This window comes from Panthera pardus, unplaced genomic scaffold (genome assembly GCF_024362965.1).
Source record: "Panthera pardus isolate Hobbes unplaced genomic scaffold, ASM2436296v1 HiC_scaffold_22, whole genome shotgun sequence".
Classification (NCBI taxonomy): domain Eukaryota; kingdom Metazoa; phylum Chordata; class Mammalia; order Carnivora; family Felidae; genus Panthera; species Panthera pardus.
Genome location: NW_026526788.1, coordinates 50,631,236 through 50,658,402, shown reverse-complemented (window position 1 = coordinate 50,658,402; position 27,167 = coordinate 50,631,236). Strand labels below are relative to the sequence as shown.

Genomic DNA, 27,167 nt, shown 5'->3' with positions numbered 1-27,167 from the left:
TAATATCCTCCCCCCCCCCCAAAGGCCCTTCACCAGTGTCATGACCCGAATCACGTAGACAACGGCTGTCCAGGTATGGAGCCACATTTGGATGCTGGAAGAAACAGGAAAGCCCAGTGTGAGAGGCAGTGGGTGTAGGCAAGTGGAGGTGGCCTGGGTTAATTATAGAGGTAGAGGGCACGTATCCAGTTTGTGTTTCTGTGGGGCCCCAGTTTATTTAAAGGAGTCCTTTTTGAGCGGCCCAAATGGTGAGACTTTGCTTTCAGTGCATTACTACTCAGCATGTCCAGTAGTCTGCCCTGCTAACCGAAATGGCTGGTGCAGACAGACGTGCCCTCGTCCTTGTCCCCTGGGGTCCATGGCTTGCCTAGTTAGAATCCACTTCAGGGGCAACGGAGGAGGAAAGAACAGTATGGAATTGTATACTGGGAAGTGTCCATGGAGCCTAACATTATCTGAGGGGGAAGAGACCAAGAGACACATGTGGTTTGGGATGGAGGGTCAGGAAGCGGCACGGTTACTTGTCAACACAAATTGTGTTCTCTTGTACTGATGCTCTCTGCTCACTTCCCGACCCACTCCCATGAGACGTAGGGAATTTGGAAGCCATTTCCCCTTCCTCCACAATTATGCCGTAATTCCCTTGTGTGCAACTGCTGGTTACTTTTGCCAAACCCATTGTGTTGTTTTCCTTGATCACCAGGGCTCTGGTTTTGCTTAGAATGGCAATGCTTCCATTTGAAATACTTCTCTTCCAGCCTCTCTTGGTGCTGTGGTGGTCAGTTTACACAGTCCTGGCCAGTAGGACTGAGACTTATCAAGTTCTTGGGGGTGGCTCCAGGAGAAGTGCTCAAATACGGGAAGACTTGGTTAGCTTTATCTTTTTTGCCTTTTGGCCTTTATCCTGCCTTCTAGCCTAGAACATGGATGGCATGCTGTTTTTTGATAGGTGCCATCATAAGGCTCCAAGATAAGTTTGTTACAACTGGGAATTTAGAAGAATGGGTTCCTGATGGCATGGTAGAGACACCATAGCTATTCAGGACTCCTCCAGAGGAAAACACATCCCACTTTGGAGAGGTTATTATATTTAGCCAAAAGCATTCTTAGCTAGTTACCCTCACTTATTCTGTACAAGAATAACTGTTCTCGGGGCACCTGGGTGGCTCGATCCGTTAAGCATCTGACTCTTGATTTCAGCTCAGGTCATGATCTCACGGTTTGTGGGTTCCAGCCCCATACCGTCAGCATGGAACCTGTTTGGGATTCTCTCTTTCTCCACACACCCCCCCCCAGCCCCTCCCCTGCTCATGCACGTTCTCTCTCATCTACCTCAAAATTAATAAACAAATAAACTTTAAAAAATAATAATAATTGTTCCCTTTTGCCATGCTATAGGGAGTTCTGGCTAGACCTCAACTAAACTAAGACTTTAAATAATTGGATTTTCTTTCCTTTGTATCTCTGTACCTAGATGGCTATTATTCAGAATAATAATGCTGAGACTACATAACTTCTGGAGTCATCAAAGAAAAATCTGTTATAGGCAGCAGACTATACTTCATTAATGGAAATCTGCCTAATATATTTTAGAAAGATTTTTCACAATAAGGAGCAAACATTAACTTTAGAATTCAATTAACAAAATCGTCTTAGTCCCTAAGTGTTCTAGCTAATCAGCATTTTATAACTGATAATTTAATTTTACTCTGCTTAAATGTCGATTAAAATTTTTTCAGAAGTTGTGTGCTTTCAACCTATGTGAAAACTGCTATGTGATGTGCGAGGTATGAAGTTTATGAAATTACGTATATGATTACATCAAATTTAGGTCACAAATTTAAGAGAAAGAAAAAATACTTAAGTTTCACATCTTTTCTAAGGTTAATAGAATTTATCTAGTTAGTTGAAGCTATAAAGATTTCCAACATTTTGTTTTTCCTGAACTGAAGCTGGCTAGCATACATATATGTATGTATTTGAATTAAAGTATTTGAAAATAAAAAGTGAATCTATTTTTTTTAATGTTCATTTATTTTTGAGAGAGAGAGAGAGAGAGAGAGAGAGAGAGAGAGAGAGAGAGAGAGAAACAAAGCCCAAGCAGGGGAGGGATGCAGAGAGAGACAGACACAGAATCCAAAGCAGGTTCCAGGCTCTGAGCTGTCAACACAGAGCCTGAAGTGGGGCTCGAACCTATGAGCCGTGAGACCACGACCTGAGCTGAAGTCAGATGCTTAGCTGACTGAGCCACCCAGGCGACCCTAAAAAGTGCCTCTAAAGAGGCAGTAGAATGAGAGACAACGTCCATCCAACAGATCTGAGTGATACTGGAAATTAAAGTGGGTCAGACCTTTTATAATGAAAATATTTATGAAATTAAGTCATCACATATTAAAGGCATGAAACAGCATAAGGGACACATTAGAAGGAATAAAGAACAGGTGGAAACTATTGTCCCAAACTTGCACGTCCAGTATGGTAGCCAGAAGCCATATGTGGTTTCTGAAAGCTTGACAGGCGGTTAGCAAGAATTGTGATGTGCTGTGTATGTGTGAAATAGACATTAGATTTCAAAGACTTTATAAAAGGAAAGACTGTAAAATCTGTCATTAAAAATTATGTGTAGAAATGATAATATTTAGGATATATGGGTTAAATACAGTATGTTATTAAATTTAAGTTCACCTGTTTCTTTTTTAGTCTTTTTTTTACTAGAAAATTTAAAAGATACGGGGCTCACGTTGGTGGCTCACATTATATTACTCTTGGATGGTGCTGGTCTAAAACAAGTAATTGAAACAGACGCCCAGAGTTACAGGAGAAAGCTGGTGAATAAGAAGCATTGTTCTTGTAAATGAGGAAAAAATGAACTTAAAAAGCTGTCAGAGAATCTTGAAAAATCTGCTTCCTAGAATCTTGTCTCCACATAGGTCTCTTGTCCACAGAGCAGTTCCAGTTGACCATTAAAAATGTAATGCAGGCCCTGTCTGCCCTGCTCAGCTCTTTGGTAACTTCTCACTTTACCTGGACTAAAACCCAAGGCTCCATAATGGCCGCCAGGCCCGTAAGGTTTGGTTGCTGACCACTTTGCCAATCAGTGGCTTCTATCTCCTTTCTTGCTAGCATTTCGTGCTGCTCGGGTCCTTTTGCCTTTGTGAGCATGGCCTAGTGCTGCTCCCAGGGCCTCTGCATGTAGGATCTGCTTTCTTTGGACCCACAGGTGACTCACACACTCGCTTCTTTCAGGACTCTGCTCAGGCCTCTTCTCAACTCACTATCTCATTCCATCCCACTGTACCCCCCTTTACCCTTTAAAATTCATCCGCAAAGCACCTAACACTGCCTGAAAAGAACATGTAAATTATTTGTTTCTTTGCCTTTATCACTACCAAATCTCCACTGCCTTAAACAGTAGTGGAACATAGTAGGTCCCCAATAAATACTTGTCAGACAAATGAATAAAACAGTTTTAAAGGAAGCAACCAGAAAAGGGGAAGAAACAATAACAGTTTGGATGGAAAAACACCAATATGTTAATAAGATCTATTTCTCAGTGATGGATGATTTTCTTTTTTTTCTGCTACCTACCCAAGCACCTGGTTAAAAGAACCTATTTTGTCCAGGCCTTCCCTCTTCTACCCATTGCCTTGTTTCACCAGACCATTCAGGGCAGTCTTACATTTCTGTCCGCAGTTGGTTTGAGAATAGGTATGTGATATACCTATTCTTGCTGGTGAGCTGTGGGCAGAGGGCTTCTGAGAAGGAGGCCACTTGGGAAAGATGACACTTAAAAAGAGATGCTTACAGGGCACCTGGGTGACACAGCTGGTTGAGTGTCCGACTCTTGGTTTTGGCTCCGGTCATGATCTCACAATTCATGAGTTCAAGCCCCACGTTGGGCTCTGCATTGATGGCGTGGATTCTGCATGGGATTCTGTCTCTCCTTCTCTTTGTCCCTCCCACACTTGTGCTTGCTCTCTCTCTCTCAAAAATAAATAAATAAACTTAAAAGAATGCTTATGAAGGACTGGTATGTTGGTCTGCCACAGCGCTACTGGTCTTGGTTTGTGTGTGATGCTTGGCATGGCAGTAGCCATATTAGGTCCCTGGAGCTGCTGCGTCTGAACACTGAGAATGGCAGATTCAAAAGCTGGAAGGAAACCCAGTCCCTGATGATGTTGTCGGGCTGACAAATTAACTGTCTCAGGGATGTCCTACTTTGTGACTTCTTGTTTGGGGCTATCATAAATCATTTTCATTGGTTAGGTCATTTGGAGCTGGGTTTTCTGAAAATGTTTTTCCCAGCCAAATGTAACTGATGCGACACTGTAACAAAATTCAGGTGAAGCAGCGTCCAAATTATAAACTTGTCAGACAAAAGTGCAGAAGTCATAATAAGAGATACTGTTGTATAATAGTGTCTCCCTAAGGAATAGGCTAGGGACATAGTTGGCTCAGAACTTAAGAACAACTCCAAAAAAGAAGAAATACATTGAATTCTTTTTTATTTTAATGTTTGTTTATTTTTGAGACAGGAAGAGACCGAGTGCAAGTGGGGGAGGGGCAGAGAGAGAGGGAGACAGAATCCAGAGCAGGCTCCAGGCTCCGAGCTGTCAGCATAGAGCCCAATGCAGGGCTTGAACTCACGAATGCAAGATCATAACCTGAGCCAAAGTCGAACACTTAACCAACCGAGCCACCTAAGCTCCCCAAAGAAGAAATGCTTTGAATTATCAATATAATTATATAAACTTGAATTATAAATATAAAACAAAAATGTGAAGAAGAAAAAAAAAAAACGATTCCTCTTTTTATGTCATCTGCGATGATTCAGACACATTTGGAGTCCTGAGTTCACTTCTGTAGTCATGCTGTAAGGTTGCTGACAAATTCTACTGAAAAGAAGGAAGGTGTGTGTAACAACTATTATTTTAGTGGGAAACTACCCCACCCTGTTCTTACTCTGTGTGTTTTAGGGGGAGTGGATGCTACCCCAACTTGGCCATTGGGTGGGAAGGGTGTGGTTTTCCGGACCTGTATGATTGGCTCAGGGATGGGCATGTGAATGAATCAGAGACAATAAAATGAAAAAAACAAACAAAAAAAGACTTTTCTGGGTTTTCTGGGAGAGAGTACACTTTTGAATCAGGCTGAACCTTACAAAATATAACTCTGTGGCTGCTGGCAGCCATATTGCCATATGCTGAGTTTGAGAATGGAGCCATGTGGTTGAGTGTAGAGATGAGAATTGCAGGGAACCCAGATTCTAGTGCATCATTTGAGCCCTGGATCAAGACATGCATGAAACATAATCTTAACTTTCTTTATTCATAAGCCATTATATTTGCCTTCTTTTTTACTCCTGTTTGAGCTCAGGGTTCTGTCATCTCCATAGAAAAGACCTAACTGAACAGAAGAGTGAAAAGGGATCATAAATGTCTGAAGCCATCTGAATAGCTGTCATATAAAAAAGGTTGACAATTATTCTCAGTTGCTCTAAAAGAATGGCACCCACAGAGGGGAACCATCGAAAGGCACATTCGTCCTATACCTAATGTAGAACTTTTAAACACATGTGACTATCCAACAGCATAGCTGTTTGCTTTAAGCTGCTATGACTTTTCCAGCAATGTATGAGTTTAACCAAAAGCTTGGGATGTTCTAAATGGGAATTTCTGAATTGAGTCAGTTCGGGCTTCTAAGCTCTTTCCAACTAGACTTGCAATGATTCTCCAACATAAATGGAAAAAGAGGGATTATACGAGGGCACGTAGACAGATGTGACTTGTAAATGATTAAGTAGAAAATATGTATTAGTTAGGAGGAGGCTCTGGAGTCAGAAAAAAAGCTGTTTGAAATCCAGTTTTGAGCTTTATTAGCCGTGTGAAATCATTGGGAGAGTAAGTTAACCTCTCAGAGCCTCATTTTCCCCATTTGTGAAATGTGGCTAATCCCTACCATATAGGGCTGCAAGGACCGAATCCAAAGCCGTAAGTATGCATTTATAACACAGCTTGGCGTTTTGCGTGCTCGGTAAATGTTAGCTAGTAGTATTCAAATGCTAGGAAAATATGAGGCAGAATTATTTTTTCTCTTCTTAGTCTTTTAGCATAATCATTCTGGGGATAAAAGGAAAAGTATATGCCATATTTCATTAAACTCACACAAAGCGGGTTGGGTTTCTGGGTAGACACGTGTATAAAAGAAACCTAAATTTTTCCCCATACGAGTAGAAAATAAGCTTATCAGCTGTGATTTTTTTTTTTTAATTTTTTATTCTGGAAGAGTTTTGCCTTCATGTAAAATACGTCATGGAAAAAGGGGCTAAGGGGAAGAAGGGTATCTGGATTAAAGTTGTGGTGGTTTTTTAATGGTTAAGTGTGCTAAAAGGGGAAGGAAGAAGAGGAGAAAAATCTTGTGTTTCTAAGAGGAAGACATATAAGTGGTTAGACTATGTTGGCTTATGTCAGCGGCTAGTACTGAATACCATTTCAACCCAGTAGAGTAATATCATTTTAAGGAAAAAATACTGAAAGGCTATGAGAATAAAGGATTAATATTAAAGAAGAGAATAAGTAACCAACCAAAATACCTGATGCCTGTATGCTTTTTTTTTTAAGGTGGATAAGTAGATATTAAGATTATTAAGCAGATCAGAACAAAAATTATGCTGTTACAATGTGCAGTTTTGTTTTTAGAACTTTGCTCTAATTCTGTCTAAATTTAGGAGTTTTTGAATTATTTTATGGTAATTTTGTAAGCAGTTTTCAATTATCTTCCTAAATACTGTTTTTATACAAGCAGTGATTTATCATTCTTACCAAAAGGTTCTTTTTAAAAAAAAAATCTTTGTTTTAGGCTTTAGTTTACTTTGAAAGCTGTTGATCTTTTTAAATGCGATATTCTTTCTCTTTCATTTCTTTTCTCTTTTCATCCCTTTCTCATTTAATAGTCTACAAAGGGTCTTTTCAATTTTATTCATTTTGTTCAACAAACTCACTCTTGGTGTTTGTTATTTTGCCAACAATTTCTGTTGTTACTGTTTTATTTTTCCTTTAGTTTTTAGAATCTAATTTTTAAAATTATGTTTCTAGGTTGGAATATATTATATAATTGATTTTCTAATTCTAAAAATTCTTTTGTTCATTCATTCTCATAATTATTTTCAAGTATATATTTTGTATAGGTACTTATAAGGTCCAAAGCTTATTATGCTAAAACTTAAACCAGAAAATACATTTTGATAATTATGTGCCGGTTTATATTCTATTTCAGTGGAAATATGTGAACATTTGTGATAGGCCTAGAGCAGATAAGCAATCTAGTTCAGAAAGAAAACATTGAAATTATGCATATATAATATGCATTTCAAGATTAAAATATATTTGCTAGTTGATTGCTTTGGAGGAAGATAAATGGAAATGGGCAAATTAATTATCAATGGTAATAAATCAGAAAGAGAACACAGAGTAAATTTAATATATAACTTTCCATACAATTCATTTCAGAAAGGAAAATGGTGTTATCAAAGTATTAAATACAGAAATAAACGTCTTCCCCAGAGGTCTAGGTGCCATATTTTTATGTGCTTTTTAAAAACTCGAACATTGTTGAGTTTAGACTATCGAGTATGATATTCATGAAGTAGGAGGAAAATAATGCTCACATTCAAATAGTGCAGCAACTTGAGCTACATTGAAGAAATCTGTCTTCTTGTCTTTTCTGCAAGGATGGCTCAGGGACACACACCCTGAGCCATTGCAGGATTTTTGCAAACTAGGCTCCAGACTCCAGTTAATGGGAGTATTCTTGGCTTGTAGAAAGAAACATCAGCTCTTTGCTCTGTCAGTGGGATCGTCAGTAGCTGAATACCAGACTTGGCCAACAACGTCCTCCCTTTTCTTCAAAGGCCGACCAAAGGACAGGTGGCCACTAAGTTTGAGAATTGACATCACAAGGAAGACACTGGTGTTGTTTTGTGTTTTTTCTGCCTGGGTGTTTGCATCTCAAGTGTGGATTTCTTTTTGGCTCTGATTGGTGGACAGGCGAGTATGAATGTTGTGGATACCATTAGAATTTATTTATACCATTATTTATTTATAACTGGATAAATAAATGATGGCAAAGTCCCACAATAGAATGCTATTCAGCTCTAAAAAAAGCACAAGGGAGCTCTTGATGCACCAGTGTAAAAGTATCTCGAGGATATATTTTTAAGTGAAAAAAGCAATGAACAAAACAGTATATCCAGTATGCTGTTCTATATATAAGAAAGTTGAAGAGAAGAATCATATTCTTATTTGCTGGCATTTGTACAAAGAAAAGGTAGAAGTGTACGAAAGATTCTAATAAAAATGATACATACAGGGTATAGGGGGTGAGGAGGATGGGGCAAGATTTGAAGCAAGGGACTTCTCAGTATACACTCTTATTTTAATTTTTTAAGTATGTGAAGATGTTACATATTCAACATTAAAATTAAAAAAAGAAAAGATCATGTTGGATGTAGGAGGAGATTGGATTAGGAAGGAGAAGAATAGGTATGAGAGGCCAATTTAGAGGCCATTGCCATAATCCATGGCAAGATAATGATTCCAGAATGGTGGCAGTGGAGACAGAAGTAGGTAGGTTTTAGAGCTACTGAGGAGGTGAAATAGGCGGGACTGGGCCAATATGCAGGGGAAATGACGAATGAGAAGGAGTCCAGGATGACTCCCAGGGTTCCTGAACCATAACCTTAGGTGGATTCACTAAGTTGGGAAAATAGAAGGAGGCTCAGGTTGTGGAAGTGATGACTAGACCTGTTGAGATGGTGCTAGACCCATGAAGGTGTTTAAAAAAGTCTGTTGAAGTCGTGCATAAGATGGTTTAGAAATAATCAAAGTAGAGATGTGAAGGAGGCAGCTGGACTTGTGAGTCTGGAGCTCCATGGGGAAGTCTGGGCTGGGATCATCAGCCAATAGAGGGTTTTAAAGCACTGGCAATGGATGAGCACAACTAGGGAATACAGAGTTGGAAGGAAAGTGGGGTTGGGACCCAGCCTGGAAGAATTCTAAAACCTAAGGGCCCCAGAGTAGAGGACAAGGCAGCCAAGAAGACTGGGCAAGAGTGGGCCAGAGAGCTGGGAGAGTGGGTCAGTACTGAGCCAAGGGAAGTTCCAAGAAGCAGCCAGTGAATACATGCTAAGGGCCGCATAGCTGTTGAGTATGATGCGGATAGAGCAATGTCCCCTGGGTCTGAAGAGGTCATGAATAATCCCCTCGATTTCTGTCTCAGAGACCTCTTGTGCTGGGAGGTGGGTCGCTGTAGGCTGAGAATGGCTTATTTCAGATAATGGCCCCACCCTCTTCCCAGTCTGCCTGGCTTGAAAACTGATGAGCTTCTTCAACTCCTCCTTTCCCTTAGTTCGGTTTTCCGCCCAGTCCTTGCTAAATCATTTTCTAAGTGCTATCTACTCTGTTTCAATAGTACCTTCTGCTTCTGTCTTCTTTTCTCTATTCATACTGCCACTTGCCCACTTCGAGTCCAGTTAGCCCTCATACCAACAAGTCCCACAGACCCCTGTCCTGCCCTGCCAAGCTCTCGTATGTGGGGCATAACCACCCTCTGCTCTTCCTTTCCCAGATGCTTTGTATTATAGTCCTCTTCCTCTCCTTTGGGATCAACTCCTGTTGCCGGCTTATTTGCCAGTTCCTTTCTTTAAAATGGGGTTCTGAGGGAAGGAAGTCAGCTCTATTTTTTGAGCGTCTGTTAGATAGTGGGTGGTGTGAAAACTTCACATGCACCTTCTCATTAACCGTCAAAGTGACTCCATTCTTTCCCCCTTTGTCACATGTGAGGCAGCAGAAGCTTGGGATGGCTGAGTATCCTTTTCAGAGTACTCTAGCTAGTAAAAAGGACAGAGCCAGAATTCAAATCAGATCTGCCTGATGCAGGGTTTAAACTGTTTTCATTTTAGGGGCACCTGAGTGGCTCAGTTGGTTGAGCGTCCGACTCTTGATTCTGGCTCGGGTCGTGATCTCACGGTTCATGGGTTCAAGCCTCACATCAGGCTCTGTGCTGACAACGTGAAGCCTGCTTGGGATTCTCTCTGTCCCTACCTGACTTGCGTGCGCACGCGTCCTTCTCTCTTAAAAATAAACATTTAAGGGGCGCCTGGGTGGCTTGGTCGGTTAAGCGTCCGACTTCGGCTCAGGTCATGATCTCACGGTCCGTGAGTTCAAGCCCCGCGTCGGGCTCTGTGCTGACAGCTCAGAGCCTGGAGCCTGTTTCAAATTCTGTGTCTCCCTCTCTCTCTGCTCCTCCCCTGTTCATGCTCTGTCTCTCTCTCTGTCTCAAAAATAAATAAACGTCAAAAAAAATTTTTTTTTAAATAAAAAAAAAAAAATAAAAAATAAACATTTAAAAACCAGAAATAAGTAAACTGTTTTCCTTTTATCCAGACGTTGAATGTCATCTAGCTGCTATGTGGGGACGGTGCTTCTCCACGCAGCCTGAGGTAGAGAAACCGGTGACCGCGGTGCCACGCAAGTGAAGAGCGGAGAGCCTTTCAAGGAAGGCTGGGCAGTCTGCCACCGCATTTCAGGGATCACAGTGCACACCTGGACTGCAGCTTGCCCCCAGCCCATCCTCCACTCTCTGTTCCCCTCCCCAGCTTCGTTTTTCCCCATTGCACTTACACCATTTCTGACCTATTGTATATTCTGACTACTGATTTATGATCTCTCTGCCCCACCCCAGGTTGTAAGCTTCAGAGATTTTTTAAAATTCCACTTATTTATTTGTTTGTTTGTTTATATTGATGTATAGTTGGCACACCAAGTCCCATTATTTTCAGGCACACAGCATAGCGATTGGACAATTTGGAACATGAGGCGACGCTCACCACCATGAGTGTGCTCACCACGTGTCCCTGCACAGCGATCTTGCGATATTATTGCCTTTCTTCCTCGTGCTGTGCTTTTCACCCCCGTGGCTTACTTATTTTGGATCTGAAAAGTTACAGAATGTGTACCTCTTTATTCCCTTTACCTATTTTGCCTATCCCTCCAGCGTGCGCCCCCCCCCCCCCCGCCCCCCACCTCTGGCAACCACCAGTTCTATTTATCCTTGGGTTTCTGTTTTTGTTTGTTCACTTGTTTGGTTTTTTAGATTCAAGCTTCGTGGATTTTTGTCTCTTTTGTTCACTACTGTATTCCCAGTCCTTAAACAGTACCTACCGTATCGTAGGTACCCAGGATACATTCTTTGATTGAACAAATGAATCAGTTAAGCTGGAGTCCAAGTGAAGGAAGGCGTAGAATGAATTTTGGAGTTGCTTCAAACACCAGTGAGTGTTTGTGGCTCACTTTTAGGGGCTGCAGATGCCAAGAGTGAGGTGAAGTGCTTGTCAGCAAATACAATTTCTGAGATCACGTGCTAATTAGAATATGGCATTGGTGTTCTGTCTCAGTTATTTGTTGTTGAATGAGAAACCACCCTGTAACTTTATTTTATTGATTACTGTTCCTAATTCTGTGGTCGGGAGTTCATGTGGGTGGTTCATTGACACAAAATGGCATCATAAGGGCTTATTTACTTGGTTGGACCCAACTGCTGTCTGGGCCAGACTGGAAGATCCAAGAAAGCTTTCCTCACGTGTCTGCCTCCTCTGTGCTCCTCTCCACGGTGCTCTCCTTCTTAACATGCTTAGCTTGGGCTTCCCTAGCAGCGTGGTGGGCTTCCAAAAGGGAGGTTTCCAAGCTGTGAAGGCAGAAGCCACAGATCTCGTAAGGCACAGCTTCGGAAGTCACACGTCACTTGCCCCACTCTCTGCTGGAAAAGATGAGTCACAAGCCTAGCCCAGAATAAAGTAAAGGGGAAGAGTTTACCTCTCAAAGACAGAGTGGCAAAGAATATGTAGCCCCCTGTAGTCCACCACAGCTCGTTAGGAGATTAGACTGTTAAGATGCCCAGAACTGGCTTCCTCCCAAGATGTACTTGACATTTCAAGAAGTTAATGAGAACTTACAGTGCAAAGATAATTTGCACAATTTTCTGAGAAATTGAGTATGGCTAAATCAGCAGCTAATCCCAAACTTGCCAAGTTTATAGAGAGATCTGTAAAGAAGGACCAACTGGCAGGTGAATGAAATTACCGGCTGAAACCATAATTTTTTTTTAAAAAGGACTTTCATTATTTTAGAGAAATAATTTAATTTTGTACAAATTATATATGCTCAGCATAAAGATTTCAAGCATTTGTAAAAAACACAAGGAAGGAGCAAATCATCTAAACTCTCCCTGTGCAGATGAAGGAAAAAAAAAAAGTGCTAACACTTTGTGAGTATCGTTTTGAGGTCTCTTTATAGTTCCATTCACTTAGAAGGATTGCTGACTCTCTTGTTGACTGACTCAGCAGACAGAGAGGCAGAAAGTTGACAGAGGGAAAAATTATAAGAAGGAGATCATATTATGCCTGTTATTCTAACAAAATATTAAAACACAGTTTACTTGAATTTAAAAGAAAAATAAAATTAAAATGAAGGAAGTAAAAACCTGAAGTAAGGGCTATAATTTTAGATCTGTTAGTTCCTCAAAGATTACATGAAGATAATGGCAAAAATATGCAACCATCAAGAAGTTGGATTTATATAAACTATATGTTAAAATTTTATAGACAGTGTTAGTTGTTCCCTACTATGAAAGTTGAAGCGATCAGTCTTCTAACACTGTATCCTACACCACTCTCCTCAGTTCCTGATTCTTGTGGCTTCTGCTATTTTGACTTTGTAAGATACACATTCTGTTTTCCTAATATAATTCCCACAGGTGTTCGTTCTACATTTAAACAGGTTCAGTGATAATCATGGTTCCTTTGGTTCTCTTCATTTTGACTCATCCTTTGGTTGATGAATTTCGTCCTATCCCCCGTCCCCCCGAAATGAATTTATGGGTACCATATTCCCCAAATTCTTTCATGTTTGAGAATGTCTACTTGTTGACTTTATAACATTAAATAACAGGTATAACGTTATTGCACACTCACAGCTTTCTAGACATCTTTGTGTTATGTTCCATTATGGAATGATGATGTTTGAATCTGCCCGATTGTTTTCCCTTCAGACAATTCTTAATTTCTTTTTACATTGTAGATGCCTGCATACGACTTTCCATGTGTTTATTTATTTATTTTTATTTTTATTTATTAAAAAAAATTTTTTAAACGTTTACTCATTTTTGAGAGACAGAACAGAGTGCGAGTGAGAGAGGGGCAGACGGAGGGGGAGGCAGAATCCAAAGCATGTTCCAGGCTCTGAGCTGTCAGCACAGAGCCTGACGTGGGGCTCGAACTCATTGACCGCGAGATCATGACCTGAGCCGAAGTCGGATGCCCAGCTGACTGAGCCACCCAACCGCCCCTATTTTTATTATTTTTTAAGTTTATTTATTTATTTTGAGAGAGTGCAAATGTGAGCGGGGGAGGCGCAGAGAGAGAGAGAGAGAGGGAGAGAGAGACTCCCAAGCAGGCTCTGTGCCCTGTCAGCGTGGATCCTGAAGTGGGGCTCCATCTCACAAACCGCGAAATCGTGACCTGAGCTGAAATCGAGAGTCCACCCCTTAACTGGGGGGCCATTTAGGCGCCCCACATCTTTCCGTGTCTTGAAGTTCAATAACTTTACCTGGCTAGGTCTTGTTGATGATAATTCTATGCCATTTTTTTCCAGCTGTGTTGTGTCTCCCTCTGATCATGACGTTAACCTCTTTCATGGATTTAAGGAAAATATCCTATGCTGTATCCCTGTGTACTTTTTACATTTTGCACCTCTACTTATATTTTGTTGTTGTCATTTTGTTTGTTGGGTTCTTTTGTTTTTTGGGAGCACCAGTTATCCTTCTGTTGTATTATCTTTGTGTGTCCTCCTTGTCTATCACCTTCCCTCTAATTCCATGAATACATTTTTCCCTCTGCATTGTTTTATTTTACCTTCAGCCTTCATTTCATGCCAGTGATATGCTTTTCAAGTGTGTTTATTCTATTCCTAGCTGCTTCTGATTTATCTGTTAGACCTGAACTGGTGGTGTTTTGACCTCAACTTATTTCCTTAATGACAGTCTCTTTTTCTGTCTCATTCTGCTGTTTTCAACCTCTCATCTTTGAGCCTCTGCTTTAGTGATTACGTATATATGTGACCAACACTGGTTTGAACTGCATGGGTCCGCTTATACATGGGTTTTTAAAAATTAAGACAGTACATACTGTAAATGTATTTTCTCTGTCTTATGAGATTCTCCTAACATTTTATTTTCTCTAGCTTACTTTATAAGAGTACAGTATATAATACATATTACGTAAAAAAATATGTGCTGATCAACTCTTTACGTTATCCGGAAGCCTTCCGGTCAACAGTAGGCTATTAGTAATTAAGTTTTGGGAGAGTCAAAAGTTAATATGGCTTTTCGATGGCATGGAGGGACAGCACCCCTACCCCCTGAATTGTTCGAAGGTCAGCTGTACTTGGTCAGCTGTACTGAGGTCCTTTACAATGAAAAGTGTTTGTAAGAAGACTGCTTCTAATATAAGGGTATGCTCTCTTTTTCATTTGGCTTTTCAACAGTTTTGTGTGTTCTCTTGCTTTCTTCTTTCACTGCTATTATTGTAGTATGTTTGTATAGATGCTGTAACATTTTTTTCCCCATTTGGCTCATTCTTAATGTGAGTTATTTAAATCTTAATGTTTGTTCTGACATCATGTAGTTGAATTCACCTTGATGTTCTGTCTCATTCAATAGCAGTTATTTTCCTCGCTTTAAGCTTTAAGCTATTCATCGTATCTACTTTTCTGTAGCCTGAGGGTGTAGGGTTGGGGGAGGGAGAGGGACTGGACTTCACTGCAGCTGAGTGGAAAGGCCTCAGTGGAGGACTGTTCTTTATTCTGCATCCTCATTAAAGGTCCCGATCAGAGCACATTCCACTATGCCTGCTAAGGATTTACCCGCCTTATGGACCTTGGTGTATTTCCCATTTCAACCTCAGTGCCTTGAAAGATAACAAATTTTTGTGCCCCTTCTCACCTTTGCTAAAACGATATGTCGGGGCTCCCCTTGTTGATGATTTTTCATGGCTTTACCTTACAGTGGCTCCTCGTCACCTCAATTTACTTCAAATAAATCCTGGTCAGACATTTAAGGATTTTATTCACTTACCCTTTTTCTTCAATACTGCTTCTGTGGGGCAGTGTGCACTTAGAAGCCACTAAGTACTATCATAAAACAAAATACATATTTTTTCCCTGCCTGTACTGTTTTGAAGTTTTAACTAAAGTTTTTTGCCATTCCTTTGTTTTATTGTTGTTGGTAACATTTTGGCTCACTCTTTACCTTTCCATTTCTCTCTTTTTCTGAGGAATAAGATTCTTCAGTGGGAAAATTCAGACTTTAGTGTAAGTTCAGACACAACTGAAGTGATTAAACACCAAGCATAATTCAGGGGTCACTATTAATCTCTTGCGTTATTTATTTTCATGACTTTATGTAATTATAAAAAAATCGTTAGGTAGTTTTTGATAGACAAAGAGTGTTACATATTAGGTAGCTAAAAATTGAGTTGATGGTAAGAGAAAACTTATGTTTGGGGTGTTTTTTTTGTTTTTTTTTTTTGTTTTTTGTTTTGCATTGAATGATGGAAAATTCAGCAGGAAACAATTGCCTTACAATAGAGTACAGACAAGATTAGTCTCAGTGGAAGGTTTGTGTCAGCTTGAGTAAGGAGTAAATAGATCTCTGTTGAGCTCACTGGGTGGAAATTTTTCTGTATCCTTAGCTTCTGTTATCAGTGAGTATCGGTGGGGGGCAGAATTGTAACATGGCCCCGAGATTCTCTTTTCCTTGTGTGTATGCCCTGTATAATTCCTTCCCCTTCAATATCAGCGGGTCTGACCTAATCAGGTGAGCCCTTTGCAAAGAGGATTTAAAGATCAGAGAGACTGAGACATGTAGCAGGTGCTCTCCTGCTGGCCTTGAAGATGCAACCTTTATGCGTTCTGCAGCATCCAGGAAGTGAATTCTGCCGACCATGAACGCTTGCAAGAGTTCTCTTCACGTGACACCTCAGCCCCAGCCGACACCTTGAGTTCAGCCTCATGAGACCCTGAGTAGAGAACCCAGTGGAGCTGTGTCCAGTCTTTTGACCTACAGAATTATGAGAACACCTGCTGATTTGGTGTTATTTTAAGCCACTCACTTGTGGTAATGAATTATGTAACGACAGCAAACCAATACAATAGATGAATTTTTAAAAAGTACTTTTAGCTTTAAGTGATTTGCTTTAATTAAGCCTAATTTTCTCCCTACAGGGAACTATCATTTCTTATAATTTACTTTTTCAAAGAAAAAGCTTTTGTTATTCTGTTTCCAAATTTTATTGGTGTTTTTGGTATTTTTTCCTCCCCCCACTCCCCGCCCCCTCCGCCCAGTTTTCTTCCTCAATACTGAGGCCACAATGGGGAATCTAGGATCTAGAATGTTTACTGGTCCTGACTGTAATTACAGCCTGGAAACACTGATGAAAATGGTTTAAAAGTGTAGTGGAACCCCATTATAACAGCAGTTTAGAAAACAGGTCAACATGTAGGTTAATGGCAAATGGTAAGTTTGATGTGATCTTAAAATTTTACTTTTAATTTTTAATGTTAACCTTATTTATTTATATTCCCAACACTGCAGAATCATGATACACAGCTCACTTAATTTCTACAGAGTGGATGTATTTACGTAACACACCCAGATAAAGAAGTAGAACATTTCCAGAACTCTAAATTTTCCTTAGGCTCCCTTTTACTCATTAACATCCCCTGTCCCCTCAAGGTAACCACTATTCTCGTGTCTAGTACTATATGTGAGTTTTGCCTTTTTTTTGAAATGTGTGTTCTTTTTTTTTTTTCTCGCTGTTTTAGCTCTATATTATGTTTGTGAGAAGCATTCATGTTGGTGCATTAAGCAGTAGTTGGTTGGTTCACTCTTGTTGTTTTATAGAATTTATTGCATAAATATACCACAATTTACATACCCATTGTACTATTGTAGAATTGTACTTATTTTATTCCTGTGGAATGGGTTGGTTTCATTTGGGGCTCTTATCATTAGTGCTGCTATGAACATTCTTATGCAGGTATTTTGGTGTTTTGATGAATGTTCATAGTATACTTAGAAGAATTGCTGGAGATTATATATATCACACACACATATATATATATATATATAAGCTTTATGTATAACCTGTATATACATATATATGTGTATATAGCGTGTATATATATATATATATATTTATGTTTGATTAAAATCAGCTTTAATACATGTTAAAAAAATAGCTTCCCAAAGTTACTGCATCAATTTATATGCCCACCAGCAATGTAGGAGAATGACAGTTGCTTCCTGTCTTCACAAAACTCTTAGCGCTGCAATTTTTACCATCATTGTCATCATCATTTTTAATTGTCACCATTCTGATGGGTGCTGGTGGTATCTCAGTGAGTTTTAATTTCCATTTCCCCTGATGACTTGTGATATTTAACGCCTTTCCGTATGTCTATCAAAGGCCAGTAATTACTAAACTTTGGGTCATTAATCTATTATTGGGTCATGAAATCAGTTGAGTGCATTAAGACCAACATTGGAAAAATCTGAAGTAGAATAGCATGGAAGAGAGTGAATTGCAAATTATAATGGTAAGTTGCTATTGTGAAATTTTTGTTTCAAATTTCATATACAAACATATGCAGGTCTATGTCTGCATACCTACGTATGTATACATATGTATGCCTCAATTTCTTATTTGTATACATAAGTCTCTGTGTACTGAGTGACTGTGGAAAATATATTTCTTATAAGAAATATTTGTTCTTATTTCTTATTGTCAGAAAGGTTTACAAAACCCTGCTATATACTGTGCATTTGAAAAAATCTACAAGTTCATTAAGACATAAAAACCATGCTTATCTCACTTGCATGTAGCACACAACTGGGAGACAGAAGTAACAGCTGGGATAATGGAGATGTGATCCATGATGTCTTGCTGGGCCAAACTGGAAGCAAACCATTAAGGTGAAATATGTAAAGCGAAAGTAAAGTCCTTCATACAAGAGTGAAGTCTGTACTTGAACAAGGGTAGGCTACTCTGAGAGCAGTAGGGGGGATAAAGAACAGAACAGCCCTAAATACAAAAAAGCCTTGGGCCTCCAGACCTTCTTGAAAGAGAATCTGTGTTGGGCACCTGGGTGGCTCAGTCGGTTAAGTGTTTGACTTCCGCTCAGGTCATGATCTCCCCTTTCAGAGTCTGAGCCCCAGGTCAGGCTCTGTGCTGACAGCTCAGAGTCTGGAGCCTGTTTCAGATTCTGTGTTTTCCTCTATCTCCCTGCCCCTCCCCCTGCCAAAAAAATAAATAAACTTTTAAAAAATTAAAAACAAAGAGTTTATGGATGGCGATCTGGGAATCTGTATGTTTCAAAAACTTCTCAGTGATTCTGATATCCTGACAACTTTGGGAACCACTGAGACAGGCTATGGATTTCACCTGTAAGGAGGAGAGTTCTCATGCAAATGGTGTCCTCAATGTGCAAAACTTTTTTAAGCCTAACATTCCCTGACGTGTAATTCTATCCTGTTTCTTTTACCCCCTAAATTATTATTCTATAGCAGCAAAACTCAGAAGCCGTTTAATTGAAGAACCATTATCTATAATTTCTATACAGTTAGAATGGAAGACAGGCAGCAGAGTTAATTTGCTTTCTAATCCCCCTCCCTAGATTAGAACTCCCTAACCCTCTTTTTCTACAAACCCCTTCTTTAGTAGAGCCCCTATTGTGAGTTGCATGCATTTCTCAATTATATAATATTTTGGTGACTTTGTCTCTGAGATTTAATGTATTTTCACATTTGTATGCATTTTAAAGTTAAATTCTGAAGGCTTTATAAGCACCCTGCTTTCTAATTAACAGTGAGCATAAATGTTCATAAAAGGTAGTATGACAGATATTAACTATGCATATTAGGGAATATTCAGAATCAATCTAGATTGCCTCATTCACCGCCCCCCCCCCCCCCCCATCCCAAAAGTAAGACTTACACTATACAAGATTTGGGAGAATGAATGTATAATTTGGACAAACACTTCCTTGAATGCCAGTATTACTTTATATACTAATTATGGGATTTCGAATGCTGGTGAGTTCTGTTTCCTTTGTGTGAATTTATGAATGTAATAAAACACTTGTGGAAAGTTAATCAAATAACACAATCTAAGATTTAATTATCAGCTTTTTAAAGATTTTATGAACCAGGTCATCTGTATTGTCAAAATCACTTAGGTGACTTAGGAATCACAGAATCCTCCTTAATGTTTTGTTGTATTCTCAGAATCAAAATGGTTTTTCTTCTTTCTTTCTTTCTTTCTTTCTTTCTTTCTTTCTTTCTTTCTTTCCTTTTCTTTCTTTCTTTCTTTCTTTCTTTCTTTCTTTCTTTCTTCTTCCTTTCTTTTCTTTCTTTCCTTCTTTTCTTTCTTTCTTTCTTTCTTTCTTTTTTTCTTTCTTTCCTTCCTTCCTTCCTTCCTTCCTTCCTTCCTTCCTTCCTTCCTTTCTTTTACATACGGTTAACAAACATTTAGCATAGAAATGTACAAAGAGGGGCGCCTGGGTGGCTCAGCTGCTCTTGATTTCTGCTCAGGCCATGATCTCACAGTGGTGGGATCGAACCCTGTTTTGGTCTCTGTGCTGGGTGTGGAGCCTGCTTGAGATTCTCTTCCTCTCTCTCTCCCCCTCCCTGCCCCTCTCCTGCTCACATGTGCACACACTCTCTCTCTTTCCAAAAAAAAAAAAAAAAGGAAAAAGAAAAAATTTAAAACTACTCAAATTTCTATAACTCAGATAAAAGTGCCATTTATAGTTGGTAGATTTTCTTCTAGGCATCTCAGTATACACACACATACTGACACACACTCACTCATACACACATCTAGTTTTACATAAAAAAATTAATACTTGTTACTTGTCTTTTAGGGCTAGACATTGTTTTCTATCCACTTTTGTGTGCTTTCATGTCAGTCAATAGTACCTGATAATTTTTAGTGGTTACATTATATATCCATATCTATCCATATCTATCCATATATATGTATCCATATATATCCATGTATCTATATATACATGCATATACTCCCTAATTTAACCTCCTATTGATAGACATTTATACTGCAGCTTCTCCCTCTCTGTTATGTGTTTAGTTCACATTCTTGCACATTTATCACTTTGCACTTGTACAGTTATATTCTTAAATTCCTGGAAGCCTGATTGCTGAGCCGAGAGGTAAATGCCGATGTATGTCAATTCCCAGACAGCCCTCCAGAATGGTTATCTCAGTCGCAACTCCTCCTAGAAAAATGATAGAGTGCGTGGTTTTTTTTCACACTTTCTCAATATTGGATTTTGTCTTTCTTAAAAATTGACAAATGGCCAAAAATTCTGTCATCGTTTCAAAATGTGCATCTCTTTGATTCTGAATGAAATTGTACATATTTCCAAGTGCTTGTTGGATATCCCTATTTCTTCTTTGTTTAAACCCCTTCAGTATTTTTATTGGGATAGTTTTGCCTGTTTCTCATTGACCTGTAAGAGATCTGTGAATATTGAGTTTTTCTTATTTGGACTCCAAGTTTGTCGTTTGACTTTTAACTCCGCACACAGTGATTTTTAATTTAAACTAAATGTCACTTATTTGTTCTTATTCTGTATATAAAATTTTTGTCCAAAATTTATTACTGTGTCACTTAGTAGTTTTAAGCTTTGGTATCGTAGTTAAGAATGATGATTTTCCTTCCAGGATTGCAGAAATACCCATATTTCCTCATAGTAGCCTTAGAGTTTAATTTTTTTACATGATAATCTTTGATCCATCTGGGATTTATTTTTGAGTAAGGAGAAAGATAAGCCAGTTTTATTTTTACTTACCCCCAATTGCTAGTCAGTTGTCAGACTTCAAGAATACATACCCAATTTACTGCTGATTTAAAGTGACTCATTTTCTTATATTATTCCCTTATATATTTGAATCTATTTCTCGGCTCTGTTCTATTCAGTTGACCTATTTCTGAATAACTATTACTGTGTTTTGTTTCTGTGGCTTTACACTATTTTCTTTCTTATTTTATTTATTTTTGAGAGAGAGCATGAACGGTGGAGGGGCAGAGTGAGAGAAGGACAGAGGATGCAAAGTGGGCTCTGTGCTGACAGCAGTGAGCCCATTGTAGGGCTCTAACCCACAAACCCTGAGATCATGACCTGAGCCAAAGGCAGACTGAGCCACCCAGGTGCCCCGGCTTTATACTTTTTTTTTTTTTTTTTTTTTTTTTTTATGGAATAAGTATCCCTTCAGTTTTCTTCTTTTTCAGATTTTGTTTTTTCCATGTTTACTTGATGAACTTAAAAATCATTTGGTCAAATTAAGAAAAGCCCTGCTGGAAATTTCAAGTAGGGTGGTCCAATATTAATGTATAATCGTATTTGTGTGTGTGTGTGTGTGTGTGTGTATACTCTTTGTAAACATATTTTTGTAAAATTATATATAGTTGTAGAATTGAGGGAATATTGGCACTTTTATAATACTGAGTTTTAGTTTTTAGTTTTATAATACTGAATTTTAGTTTTAGTTAGGTCTTTCAGTAGCATTTTATGTGTTCTTCATATAGGCTCTGGCATTTAAAACATTTAACTAGATATTTTAGTTGACTGTTGTCTTGAATAGAGTTATTTCCTCTCATAATATTTCTAATTATTAATTGATTTTTTAAAAAGTACTGACTTTTGTTTATTTATTTTATTTCCAGACACTTTAATGAGCACTCATACATATTTTTAAATCATCTTTTGGTGGATTTTAGCCTTCAAAAGTCTCACCAGGTGGTACCCAGGAGACTCAAAAAGTAAATATAATTGCCTTAGTGTAGGACATGACTTGAGAATGGACTCTAAAATAGGAATTTATGCAATATAATTTGTACCTCCAGGAAGGACCAAATGTGGGCTGACCCCCATCATGGAAATGCAGTATAAGTCAAACTAAGTGTATTAGAATGAATAAGCATGCTGTGCTTATGAGATTATTTAATATTGTGAGATGTCCTTGGTACTCAATCTCTCAGGTATAATCTTTGTGAATTCCATATTATTTATGTGAGCAGAAGAAAGGGTGGATTTAATTAAGCCTGAAGATAGAATTCCCTGTTTAAGTAAGGACTATGGGAAGAATGGAAGGGAAAACTGAACCAACTTCTTCAAGAATAGGAGTCTACGAGGCTGTGAATTCCAGGCTTGCTAATATTTTATATGACCCCACAAATAAAATATAACTTTTCTTGTTGAGAGTGATCCTACTTCCTCCTTCTGGTAGACACCTACCTGCCCTAACTACCCACATCCCAACCCCCTCCCCTCCCCCCCCATAAGTAGGTGTAAGATGGTCTGACAGTGCCATCTGGTGGCCACCTGGGGAACTGTAGGAACTGGTCTCCTGTTGCACCTCCTGCCTGGGTTGGCTAGATCCAGGCTTGGAAACAAGCAGCTTCTGCCTGTGGCTACAGGCAAAGAGAGAAGATAATCAAATCAAAATCCAAGTCCTGGCAAAGGCTTGCCGGGGCAGTGGGGAAACCAGGAAGAAGCCAAAAGGCTACATCCACAGGAGTTGTTAGAGAGCAAATATGAGATATGAAAACAGAGGTCTGCAAAGCAGTTGCAGCAGGAAAAACCTGAACCAGAGAAATTGGTTCCAACACCTTTCTTCAGGGGTTTCCTCATCTACCTTTTTTTATTTTTATTTTTTATCGTCTTAAAGTTTTTCTCCACAGCTTAAAACTCAGATAATTTCAGATAATTCCAAAATGGCACAGTCTACTCCACATTTCCCTTCCTTGCTCTCTCTTTCCCCTCTTCCTCCCTTGCTGCCTACTTCCTGCCTCATTTTCTCTTTCCCTCCTTTGCAGCTCTAATTCTTGCATTCTCAGGAAAACCTCCATCTTTCTCGTCCTTCATTCTGTTTGAGAGCCAAAACTTAGTCCTAACATTGCCTGATAAGCCTAGGGATACTGCTTGTGGGTTAGCTTTATCAGGGAAAGGGACCTAGAGGTTGTGAAATGAAGAAGCCATGCCAGTAACACCCGAATCCTTGGAAAGAATCAGGAGGTCCCTTCAATATTACCATGAAGCTCAGTCCTCCTGTTCAACCCAACATTATTTCCCCAAGTGCATTCAAGATTTTTGTCTCTTTTATTCACTGCCGTATCCCCAACTTTGAAGACAGCACCTGGCATATGGAAAGAGCTCGATTGATATTTGTGGAAGGAGTGAATAAATACTCTCGACAAATAAGCAAATATGGCCGATTCCTCTTTACTGATGTTTCCGTTTTAACTTGTTATAAGTGCTGCAGTGATGCTAATTTTCATTGGGAAAGCATGATTTCGACTTTTGTGGGGTAATGTAAGCAAAACACATGAGGCTATGTCTAGCACAAAACAATTATTTTTAAAATTTCAACCTACCAACTGAGAGACTTTCAGAAAATAACCTGTTGGTAAGTTGGGGGACTCTGTACCCTTCCTTTTCATGTGTGAAGAGTGCATCTTTAACATACATCCATGAAATAAAAAACCAACAAAATGATCAGCTTTTACCTGTCTTGGCTTCTTACGGGCTCTTGGCATCCTCCTCCAAATAGAAGCTAAGACCATTAAATACAGAGAAGAAAACGAATTTGGAAAGCTGAAAACCATTAAACATTTGGTAAAACATCTTGCTGTGTATGTTTTCTGTTTGCTGAGTCTCTTTTGCATTGGAAATCCTTGATAACGGAGACGGAGAAATATTTATTCTCTATCTAGAACTAAGCACAGAAAAAACGTTGGCTTTACCTCATATTTTTCAGAATTGTGCCCCTTTTTTGTGATCCTTCTCAGGAGAGGAGAGACGAGGTAGGCTGTTTTTATTTTATAGATTGTTCTTCTGAAATTACTCTTGTGTGAGAATTTTCTGGGCATAAAAAATGATCAGTTGCTGCTTTGCATTCCAAAACCCTAGGATTTCCTTAATATCTCACAAATCTCTGTGATCCTTAGGAAATGCTTTTGCTACAGTGCAAAGGGGAACTTAAAATGAATTAAAAGCCTGTGTGAATTAAGACAACCCAGGAGATCAGTGGGTGTATACTATCAGAGTGTGGTAGACCTTGGTTAATTTGTGAGGATGTGTCACAACATCCCACGTCAGACTTGACATTTTGTTCCCAGCTGATTTTGGTGGCGGTGGGGCGGGGGGAGGGCAGATGTTTAATCTTTAGTTCATTGACTGTGTGGAGTAGGCTGCAAAGGATAAGGAGAGCATGGCCTGGCATCATAGAGGGCTCCCACGCTGACCCCTGGCAGTACCTCGGGCTAATTGTGACCTGGAAAGAAGTAGGTAACATCTCGGAGCCTTAGTTTGCCTCTCTGTAAAATGGGAATAATGGTGCCTGCCTCGAAGGGCTGTCCCGAGGAATGGACTGCCGGGTGTAAAGCCTAACACCTGGCCAGTCGTGCTTCTCGCTGCTCAGGTGGGATCCCAGGGTCACATGTCCGCTTTCCATTTCTCACCTAGGTACCTTGGGATCACGAGGCCGCTCACGTACCCGGTGAGGCAGAATGGGAAGTGCATGGCCAAAATGATTCTCTCCGTCTGGCTTCTTTCTGCCTCCATCACGTTACCGCCGCTCTTCGGATGGGCTAAGAACGTCAACGATGACAAGGTGTGCTTGATCAGCCAGGACTTCGGCTACACCATCTACTCCACGGCAGTGGCATTTTATATCCCCATGTCGGTCATGCTGTTCATGTACTACCGGATTTACAAGGCCGCCCGCAAGAGCGCCGCCAAGCACAAGTTCCCCGGCTTCCCTCGCCCCGAGGAGCCCGACAGCATCATCTCCCTGAACGGCATGGTGAAGCTCCAGAAGGAGGTGGAGGAGTGTGCCAACCTTTCGAGACTCCTCAAACACGAGAGGAAAAACATCTCCATCTTTAAGAGGGAGCAGAAAGCGGCCACCACCTTGGGGATCATCGTCGGGGCTTTCACCGTGTGCTGGCTGCCCTTTTTCCTCCTCTCGACGGCCAGACCCTTCATCTGCGGCACCGCCTGCAGCTGCATCCCGCTGTGGGTGGAGAGGACATTTCTGTGGCTGGGCTATGCAAACTCCCTCATTAACCCTTTTATATATGCCTTCTTCAACCGGGACCTGAGGACCACCTACCGCAGCCTGCTCCAGTGCCAGTACCGGAATATCAACCGCAAGCTCTCGGCCGCAGGCATGCATGAGGCCCTGAAGCTCGCCGAGAGGCCGGAGAGACCCGAGTTTGTGCTGTAAGGTCGTTTATCACTGTTTTCCTTTTCTCCCCCCCCACCCCCCCCCCCCACCCCCCCAACCCCTTTCATGGAACTTCTTGAAGCGTATCCCAGAGGGCTAGCTGATGTTCTACCAAGCAGATCGGGTCAGGATTGCGAATGCCGTGAACTCCAGTCCTCCGCCCAACAGAATTCCCAATCCCCAAAGCCAAAGTCGGGTACTTTGCGGGACTGGAGGACAGGACTGATCTGTTGACGAATTGCAGGCGGTGTGATGGGACAAGGAAGGTGCTGTGTCCCATCCTTTTCCCATCAACGACATCCAGATCGTGTCCCGGATCTCCCATCCTTGAAACACTATTGCTTTCACTGCTGTTCCTCTTCCATCCAGTAAAGCTGTTTTGATGACCTCATCCTTGGCTGATAAAGTCGTTTGAGAAAGGGAGCAAATTCATACAGGCTAAAAGGAAGCAGCCCGGGACAAAGGAGAGCGGTCAGCATGGGGACGTGCCAGGATGAGGCCGAGTCTTGAAAGCCTGAAGAGCTTTTAGGAAGCGTTGCCCACCTTTCGGGGGAGGAGAGAACCCATAATGTTGCTGAGTCTGTCTAGGAGGCCTCGGTGACCTTCCCAGGAGCGATTGCAGTAGGTGCTGGGATCTGAAAGGGGATTTGCACAGGGCCAGCGGTGACAAGGAGGTGGGTGTTCCCTGTGCAGCCCGCACCTGGTGGGTTTGGCATCGTAAAGCAGGAAGGAGACAGGAGAGTTCTTTAGGGCGCTCAGCTGGCCACACCCGATTTTGCTTTAAATTTGAGGCAGTGGCCACGTCCTCCTGTGGGAAAGCTGTTTGGGGGGGCGAAGAAATTGGGATGAGAGGACGGAAGGTGCTGGTGAGAGAGAGAGAGCAGAGCAGTGTTGGACAGGAGAGTAGGAGGTGCTACTTTTCACCCGACCTGGAGGGAGGGAGCAGCCAGAGAACCGTGGGCCGCCGTGGCCATCTTGTCCACGCCCTTCATTTGGCAGACGAGGTAACAGAGCTGGAGACTAAGGTGGCCCCCCAGTGAGCTAGTGCATCATCTTAATCTGACTTCCATTAACTCTTCATATATTACATTCCTTTATGTAATACGTGTGACAACATATACACATATGAGCATGTGTAACAACCATGGCAAAGGATACCTTCCTGCTCCCAGCTGTCTCAGGGGAGCAGCCCCGCTCCAGGAGGACACCAAAGTGCCAGAGGCTCCAAACCTAGCATACACCCCCGCCCCACACTGCCCCCCGCCACCTACCGCCAACTCCACCACCAATGACTAAAAACTTCTAGGAGCTCCACTGTTCTCTGACTTCACCAACAGAACATACTTGCCTCTGGGTCCATAGCTTTTTATGGAGGCTTGGATATTATTTTCCTGTTAGTCTAAGACAGGGGTCAGTGAACTTTTACTGTGAAAAAGATGGTAAGTAGGTCAGGCTTTGCCAGCTGTAGGTCTCTTGAAACTACTCATCTCTGCCTTTGTTGTGAGAGAGCAGTCATAGACATAAGTAACCAAATGAGCACGGTCCTGTACCAGTAAAACTTTATTTACAAAAACAGGCAGCCAGGTGAATTTGGCCCACAGGTCATAGTTTGCTGTCCCCTGGTCTAAGAAAAATCACTATCCTCTCATTACATCTCTCTCTGTTTGATTTGGTGTTATTGATTTTATTTATAATTATAGAATCTGAAAATCATTTGGAATAATTGGCCTAAATATCCGTTAACTTCA

The 27,167-nt window shown here is 40.6% G+C and overlaps 1 protein-coding gene across 2 annotated transcripts in view; it reads left to right on the top strand.

Moving 5' to 3' along the window:
- HTR7 (5-hydroxytryptamine receptor 7) overlaps positions 1-27,167 on the top strand; it is an 84,428-nt gene that overhangs the window by 51,054 nt on the left and 6,207 nt on the right. The window contains exon 2 of one of the 2 annotated variants that reach the window (XM_019445051.2): positions 24,657-25,415. In XM_019445051.2, coding sequence (XP_019300596.1) covers positions 24,657-25,415 — 759 coding nt within the window. Of the gene's footprint in view, positions 1-24,656; positions 25,421-27,167 lie in introns of both variants that reach the window. The other variant, XM_019445052.2, reaches the window with a different exon arrangement.